The sequence below is a fragment of the Typha latifolia genome, chromosome 14 (genome assembly GCF_019914945.1).
Source record: "Typha latifolia isolate L0001 chromosome 14, TyphaL0001v2, whole genome shotgun sequence".
In the NCBI taxonomy this organism is placed as follows: domain Eukaryota; kingdom Viridiplantae; phylum Streptophyta; class Magnoliopsida; order Poales; family Typhaceae; genus Typha; species Typha latifolia.
Genome location: NC_133099.1, coordinates 5,465,771 through 5,474,305, shown reverse-complemented (window position 1 = coordinate 5,474,305; position 8,535 = coordinate 5,465,771). Strand labels below are relative to the sequence as shown.

Here is an 8,535-nt window from a genome sequence, read left to right as displayed (position 1 = left end):
CCCATTCAACACTCTCCGGCCATCGCATCCAAACTTTCAAAAGGGGTAAAATTTTTTCTGTTGCCTCCTTTCTTGCCAATCGCTCCAGCCACTCCCATCTACTGCTCTCATCATCTTCTCTAGCCAAGGCAAGCTCTACGAGTTTGGAAGTGTTGGGTAAAACCCTATGATCCGTCTAGTTTTTGCTTTCATGATTTGAAAAGTTTTTATTACTTCTTTTGTCTGAACTACTTTGATCTTTTCTTTTAGCATTCATGGCCTTGTTTAGGGTTCCTCGCTCAATTCATTCCATTTTTCTGATGAAAAGATAACAGCTATCTTGCTAGCTTTATTTTTTCTTGAAAAAAATGAGGTAATATAAGTTTTAGAGTACCTTGCCTCCTTGTGTGTTTCTTTTTCAGATGTATCATCTAGCTTCGCTTTATTTACCCACAACAATCTAGAGTTAGCTGCTTGTGTTGTTGTTTCTTGAAGTTTATTTTTATGCCTTTTATTTTTGCCATGTTTATTAAACGGGTTAAATGGGTAATGTCATGTTACTCGTTTAATAATCGGGTTGTGTTCATGTCTACCAAATACAACTCGTTTATTAATCGAATTGTATTCATGTTAGCCTGAATTTGACTCAATCCGAACCTGTTTAACCTGACTTGATTGCCACCCCCTAACAAGAGTGATTTAGAAATATTAAAAGTGCAGGTCTAAACCGCAAATATGGAAATAGGTAGGGTGGTAAATTCAAATGTCCCTTGGAAAGAAAAACATCTTCGACCTCACCAAACCCCTAAACCTAAATCCTAATTCGACGATTCCCTCTTCTCATCCGCGGGTGCCGCTCTGCTCTCGACGACGGTGGTGGTCTCTCTCTTGTACAGGGTGGTTGTCTCTCCTCGGGAGGTTAGTACTCCTCTTCCCTCCTCTCTCTTTCTCTCTTTCTCTCCTCGCCACTACCCACCGCCACCTCTCGCTCTCTCGCTCTCTCGGTCTCTCTCGCTGTCCTCCTAACTCACATCCTCTCCCACTTTCCTCTCTCTCCCTCTCCTATGCACATCTCCCGACCCCCACCATCTAGCTCCCCCTCTCTGTGCTAGTCTCCTCTTTGCACAGTGCACTGCACATCATTGTAGAGTGTAGAGAATGGTTATCGATTAATGGAAACACGGCGGGCGCCTTTCAAGACATTGCATTATAATCGCGTAGATATTCATTGTGTAATTTAATTGTGTAATTGTGTAATTTACTGCAGCCTAATTATTTGAAATAGTGTAAGAATGTAATAGTGTGTGAATTACTGTAATTTCATTGTTATCATATTATATGTGTACTACCTTTATGCATATATTAGTTTATTACTAATAAAATTTTACTTGTATTATATATTATATCGTTTATATATTTAAATGCTAGGTAGCATAGGCATTGGTATGCCACGGGCTCGATTGCTCATGCCCGATTCTTTCCTGCTGGTGACCCTCAATTAATCAAGCCTCTTGTGTTTTCCACAGGAAGCATGAGGAAGCTAAAATTCCATGAAAAGAAGCTTCTCAAGAAGGTGAACTTTATTGAGTACAAGAGAGAAGGTGGCCACCGTGAAGCCCTCATAACACGACGTTACCACCTCATTGAGAGAGACGACTACAAGAAGTAATAATCTTTGGTCTCTTCCTCTTTGATTGATTAATTGGTAGGTTATATTGTTGAAATAAGAAGATGTTCTTTTGCTGGTTGATGCTAGGTATTCGAGTATATGTAGGATGATACAGAAGCTTGTGAACGTTTTGAAGCAGATGGATCCGAGGGACCCTTACCGAATCGAGATGACCGATATGCTATTGGAAAAGCTGTAAGTGTCTTAAATCTTAATTGATATGGGTATGGAATTAGGCATGCGTAATGATGCAAATAGTTTGAATTCAAATTGTTTTATGAAGTCTCCTTTGGTGTACTTGTTTGTATGCGATGATTCTATTGACCCATAATAAGAGAAGAGAAGTTTTATGAATTAAATACTTTGTGTGTAGATCAAAATACCCAATTTTGGTTGAGCCTAATCTCATGCCAAAATCAGTTTGTTGACTGGTTTCAATAGGGTATCGGCTGGATCGATTGAAACCATCCGATGTGGGTTAGTGAAATGAATCAGATCCAAATGAATCAGCCTCAAAACCGACTCGAGGACATCAATGGATGATGCCCTCATGTCCAAAAAAATCCCACATGCCTTCTCTCTCTCTCTCTCACTGTACGCCACTCCAGCAAAGGATTTATGAAATTTGGGAATTCCAAACCTCCTTTTGTCCTATAGTGAGATCATTGATTAATTCTGTTTATCTTATCCAAAACTACTGCTTCCTGGTTTTGTTAACAATTGCTTTGAGCTATTTATTCTTCATGAATTTGGCCAATTATCTTTTTTCCTTTATCTTGTTAATGCACTACTGACATAGTAAGGGAATGACCGAATGATTATTTATCACTGTCTTGTTTTTATGATTGCTTGATCAATTTTTTATATTTTATTTCAGTTATAATATAGGTGCAATTTCAACAAAGAAGAGTTTGGCAAAATGTGACAAACTGTCTGTAAGCTCATTTTGTAGGTAAGCATATGTTGCTCAACATATTTACTGTACTAATGAAGTATGATGTTCGACTATTTAGTTTTATTTCCTTGTTTATTAGTGGCATAGTTCTTAGAGAGAAGTGATGAAAGTGAAAAGGTTAAGTTTTTATTACTTTTCCTATTGTAAGTGATCATTATTGGTTGAGGACTTAATTAACAGGTACATATGATCATGTGATGTCACATTTAAACATGTGATTTCTCTTGGAGTGGAGGTAAGCTTCACTGCTTTCATTAGCTTGTGCAACTTGCACCAAACTTATAATATCTCTAATTTTGTTTCCCTTTTTCGTTGACCTAACTGTAGTTATTCCTTCCCTGTTTATTAATTACCAATTGCTGTACCACTGCCCTTAGGTTAGTTTTATCTCACTGCATGATGGTAGTGTGACCCCATAGTTCACGCTGAAGCTAAACAAGAAAATAAAATTTGCACCCAAGGAGCTTGGTAGTTGTGCTAATAAACTGGCACTGTTAAGGATGATTTTATGGTACTAGCATGATCTGTAAAGCTGGAATTGGTGATGCACTCCTGATATTGCTCAGCATCTTATATTTTTTTGACATCTTATAAGTCAGTAAATAGAACCAGTTGTGAAAAGTTCAATGGGTTTGTGTTCTCCTTATCTCTTATTTTGTTAACTTATTAATTGAGTAAATCATTGTCAACATTGATCAGTGAATCGGTTATTGCCTAGTCTCTCAACATTCATCTACCTTTGCTCTCCAAAAAGTGATGTTCCCTTGTTTGGTAGTTTTTGCAATTTGCATATAGCTAATTGATGCCTAAACCATGGATTTCCATACCCAGCAGAGTTAGCATCGGGTTTGATACAAGGTTCCCAGTATCGGGATCAGGATCAGTATCGGTATCGGCCGTTCGTATTGGATCGAACTATTTTTTAATTATATAAAATTCTAAATATTATTTAAAAATGCAGAAAAATGCAGAAAAATTTAGAAAAAATGATAAAAAATAAGAAAACAAAAATTACTCACATATGAAGTCTAAAAACTTAAAATGTATTAACTTACTCAAAATTTAAACCTTTGAATACCGAGCTGGTTCTCGTAATTTTCTAGTCTTCATCATCATAATCACCATAAGTTTGTAAATATTGATGTCTGAGACTTGATGCTCCAAAAAGTGATTTCATCATACTAGTCATATTGTATGGATCTTGTTGTGTGACTTGCGTTTGAGGAGGATAATAACCAGCATTTGGATCTTGTGCCTGAGAATACTGAGGATACTGAGGATAATAACTAGCATATAGATCTTATGATGGCTCCAAACAATAAATACTCAATGTACCATAATCATAGGAACCAAAATACATCTCATGACGACGTCGTTTATATGTATATATATTCTCAGTTTCTCTGTCTTCACTCCTTATGCCTTCTTGACTTTCCTCAACAAATGTAGATGGAATGATCTCACCACCATATGTATCATCAGGACTATGACTGGTACTAGTAGGTATACTATCTCTCGCTGCTGAATGAATCGTACTAGCCTCTGCCCTCGTCGTGGTCTCTCATAATATTTCATCTAACCATGGGTTATCTCTGTCATCTAATAACCTATCCTCTATTTCTCTGATCCATGGAGTTAAGGGGTCTTCTTCATTAGAAACATAATTTAAATCTATCAATTGTTCTTTTTCTGCCTTTTTTCTTAAATTTCTCTCCCTCAATCTCATATTATAATAACAAAAAACTAACTTCTCCAATCTTTCCATTGTCAATTGGTTGTGTGTTTTTGTGTGGATTAAGGAGAAAGTAGTCCAATTTCTTTCACACTGTGGTAAAGATATAGTTTGACTTAAAATCTTCTTTGCTATTGACGTTAAATTTGGTGCCTCCTCTCATCCATAGATAGACCACCATTTAGCTAGAGTGTTATGAGATATAACTGCAGCAACTTTAGCAGTACTAAATTGCCCAGCTCTCAATCTATATCTCTCCATCTGAAATCAGAAATATATTATTAGCTTATTGATTATATTGAAAGTTCAAACTAAAAACAAATAATAATAAAATTATTTAATTGAATCATAACTCACTTTTTTATCGCACATGATTTGTTTATGAATATCGGGCTCATGCTTGCTGATTACCTTTCTAACCCCCAACAAGACTTCACTATCATTATTGACATTTTTAGAGAATTAAAATCTTGGATTAAGAAAAAACCCTGCAGAAATTTAAAATTTCTAAGTATTCAAATTTTTAAATATTCATAAATAAAAGTAAATTAGTAAATTAAAACTTAAAACTTAAAAGCATGCCTACCAGTAGCGTGTATATCTCTATGTAGTTGTTTGTTCCATTTAGAATTAATCATCTTTCACTACTTCCTATAACTTTGACCCACATTTTTTTTATTGATTTTTTAGCTATGTTCATTGTCTCATATAAGAAACCCATCTCAGACTTGTCATCACTGTCTACAAGTCTTAATACTTTGACAAGAGACTCAAATACTGTGGTGGCAATTGTAATATTATTCCAAAATGTATTTCTAAGAGTTATATTTTTCAAAGTTTCACCTAAAGATTTATTTTTAAGTTTCATATTCTTAATTTTTATAGACCACTCCTGTGATGTAAACATCCGTATAATATCATCTTTGTAGCGCATTATGCTCTCCAAGGCTAAAAAGCGAGTGGCAAATCTAGTGACCCCGGGTCTGATGATCTCCCTACCACCAGTCATCTGCTTGAGTAAATTAAGAACCCAACCATGGTTATATATAAAATTTGTTAATCTCTGACCTTCACGTATGACCATATCAATTTCAGGCTCTTTTGCAATATCCTCTAACATCAGATCAATACAATGTGCAGCACATGACGTCCAATATAAATGAGGTCTTTTAATCATCAGTAAATTTCCACACCAACTTTATAATTGGGCATCATCAGTAACTAGTTGGACTACTCTTTTTTCACCGATTTCTTGTACCACCTCATCCATCAACTGACAAATATAATCTGCATTTTTGAAATAAGCAGTAGCATCCATAGACTTTAAAAATATTGTCTCCATGCCAGAGTACACTAAGAAATTAATTATATTTCTTCTATTTTGTGTACTCCACCCAACACACATCAGTGTACAACCAAATTCATCCCAATACCGTTTAAATGTCTTAATATAAGTATGAAGTTCATCTACCTCTGAGTCAAGATATTTAGTAGCAATATCATTTGAACTAGGAGGGGGAACACCAGGCCCTACTAATTGTATAGCATCCACAATAGTGTGACAGTAAGGACTATCAGCTACATTGAAAGGAATATGATTGTAGAAGAAAAATTTAGAGATAGCCCTACTAATATATTTCTTTGCATTTTTAATTCGTTTGAGAGCTGTCTTGATGGAAGTCTGTGTACGACCTTTTTTTTCTGAAGATATGTATCTATTGATCCAATATTTTCAGACTCTGCTGTACCACCAAGAGTCCTATGGGTAGAACTGCTGTCCCCATACTCTCTCTCTCCTCGTATATTAACTAATCTAGATCTCTGAAAGTTACCACCAGTGCTTCTTTTCATCTCTTCCTCTTCTCTATGCATATATCTGCTCTCTTTTATTGCCCTCCTCATTTGTTTCTCCTTTTCATCCTCCTCACTTTGTTCATTGCTATCATCATTAATGTGTACAGGATTATGCATCAATTTTTCACGAATCATTGACTCTCTTTGTTGTGCAGATTATTTATCCTTTATTTTTTGCCAATTAAATGAGCCAATATCTGCTTTCTAACTTTCAAAGACAGTTCAGTGCAAGCTGCTATATTTCGTTGTCTTCCAGCTAAATATTCTTTCAAACAGCTGACACCACCATTTATTTCCTTTCCACTCCAGTTGAATTTAACGCGTCTTTTATCTTGCCCAATAGTGCTGCAATGTTGCTACCCAATGTCGATATCATATGACTTCTCTTTTGGAGCCATTGATATTTTAACTTTGCAACTAAAAAACATAAACAAAAAACAAAATAAAATATAAAATAATTTAAATTTTATGAGGCATAACTGCATAAGTAGCACCAGGTGCTGCTGCAGCAGAGAAGCTGCTGCTGCTGCCGCTCTGCTTCTGCTGCTGTGCTGAGAAGCAGCAGCACCTGCTGCAGGTGCAGCTACTGCACAATGAAAAAAAAAAACTAAAACAAAAACTTACCCAAGGTCGCCGGAGATCGAGGTCATCGAATCTTCGTCGGAGAACCTCGCCGGAGGTCGAGGTCACACCGGAGATCTACTCACTACTCAGTCGCTGGTGAGAAAGAGTAAGAGATCCGTGAGAAAAAGAGAAAGAAAGAAAGAAAAGAGAGAAAGAAAGAAAAGAGAGAAAGAGGAAAAAAGAAAACAGAGAGAGAAAAGGGAGAGAAGCAGGTGGGGGGTGGGGACATCAATTATTGACGTCCCCCGGGTTGGATCCGGGTCGGATCCGACCCGTTCCCACCCGTTTCGATTGGGATCGGCTGAAACTGCCGAAACCAGCAAACTGACTGGTTTCGGGCCGATCCCGATCCGTTTCGGCCGATCTCACTCGGGATCGGCCGAAACTGGAAACCTTGGTTTGATATGTATCGTACAAGTGAATTATGGGCATCATACATAGGCACTATCTTGGTTTCTCTTATGGTCACCCATAGCGACCCATGTCATTAGGAATTGAGCATATCTTACATTGAACAAACCAAATTTGTAGTCCCGTTCATCTTTTTTTATACCCATTAGCATTTTGGTGTTTGATATATATATAAATTACAATTCAAATTTTTAGAAATCAAAAGAAAATTTTGGTTTTCCCCAAGTGTTTTGCCCCAACTTAGAAAGTTCAAGAAAAATAGAGAAAATCGTGAGATTAGAATTTAATGATACACGTTACACTAATATTTAGTGTTGAAGGACTTTAATTTAACCCTTAAAACCTATTCTAAGGCTCTGGAAAAAGGTTAAAAATTATATTTTTTGACATGTCAAGGCCATCTACTGTGCCAACATCAGGCGCAACAATCTTTTGTCTAAACAACTCATGGCTTCATTGTTCAGTTTAATTAAAGGAGACATACCTGAAGTTACCTTTTTTTTCTTTTTTCTTTCCTTTTTAGCTATGTGTGTGTGTATATATATACATAGAAACATATGAGGTATTATTGGCAGTCTTATTTCACTTCTGTGGAAAAGCAAATCTAGTTGGAAAAATGTGATCTAACTCTCATTTTTGTGGGACATTTTATTGCAGGCGTAGGCTATCATCTGTTCTCGTGAACCTGAAGTTTGCAGAGCATCTGAAGGAGGCCGTCACATACATTGAGCAGGGACATGTGCGGGTTGGGCCGGACACAATCACTGATCCAGCTTTTCTTGTTACAAGGAACATGGAGGACTTTGTGACTTGGGTGGATTCTTCAAAGATCAAGAGGAAGGTGATGGAGTATAATGAGACATTAGATGACTATGATGCAATGACCTGAGTTTATCTGGGCTTTACCATGTTCCATTTTATTGCAGCCTCATCTCTAGGTGTTCTTCATTCTTGTATCTGTTTAGTTGATAAAAAAAATGCTTCACTTGTTTTCTTACGCACCAGTATCAATTTTCTTATGCAATGACCTAAGTTTTTACATGCTTGAATTTATATTCTGATCTGAATCTGATAATTAGGATTTGGACTATTGGAGTGATGTTACCTTATATTTTTTCAGTCACTGCAGGTTTGGAGAGGAAATTAGGGGAACTCATTATTTAAGTTGTCATGATTTGGATTTACAATTTTGAATTTTTCAGTCAGTACTTGGTTGGACTGTTGAAATGTGCAAATGAAATTAGGGGAACTCATTATTTAGTTATCATGATTTTGATTTATTGTTTTATCGTCGCGTTATTCCTCTTTAAA

General features: G+C 36.4%; 1 protein-coding gene across 2 annotated transcripts; it reads left to right on the top strand.

The window, feature by feature from the left end:
• The first annotated feature begins 722 nt into the window (after positions 1–722).
• LOC140801429 (uncharacterized) lies at positions 723–8,263 on the top strand. Of its 2 annotated transcripts, XM_073156549.1 has the most exons (5): positions 723–897; positions 1,506–1,644; positions 1,736–1,843; positions 2,526–2,600; positions 7,882–8,263. In XM_073156549.1, exons 2-5 carry the CDS (start codon positions 1,511–1,513, stop codon positions 8,111–8,113), a joined length of 549 nt encoding a protein of 182 aa, XP_073012650.1. In that variant the 5' UTR covers positions 723–897; positions 1,506–1,510; the 3' UTR covers positions 8,114–8,263. The 2 variants fall into 2 exon arrangements, with proteins under 2 accessions (XP_073012650.1, XP_073012651.1); XM_073156550.1 differs by lacking the exon at positions 2,526–2,600 and having other exon boundaries at positions 756–897.
• Positions 8,264–8,535: the final 272 nt, after the last annotated feature.

Bases quoted from the DNA above. Each gene is read 5' to 3' on its own strand.
- LOC140801429 (XM_073156549.1), top strand. From the start codon at position 1,511: ATGAGGAAGCTAAAATTCCATGAAAAGAAGCTTCTCAAGAAGGTGAAC. The intron at 1,645-1,735 runs GTAATAATCTTT...GGTTGATGCTAG, and splicing joins GAGAGAGACGACTACAAGAA to GTATTCGAGTATATGTAGGA. The intron at 2,601-7,881 runs GTAAGCATATGT...ATTTTATTGCAG, and splicing joins TCTGTAAGCTCATTTTGTAG to GCGTAGGCTATCATCTGTTC.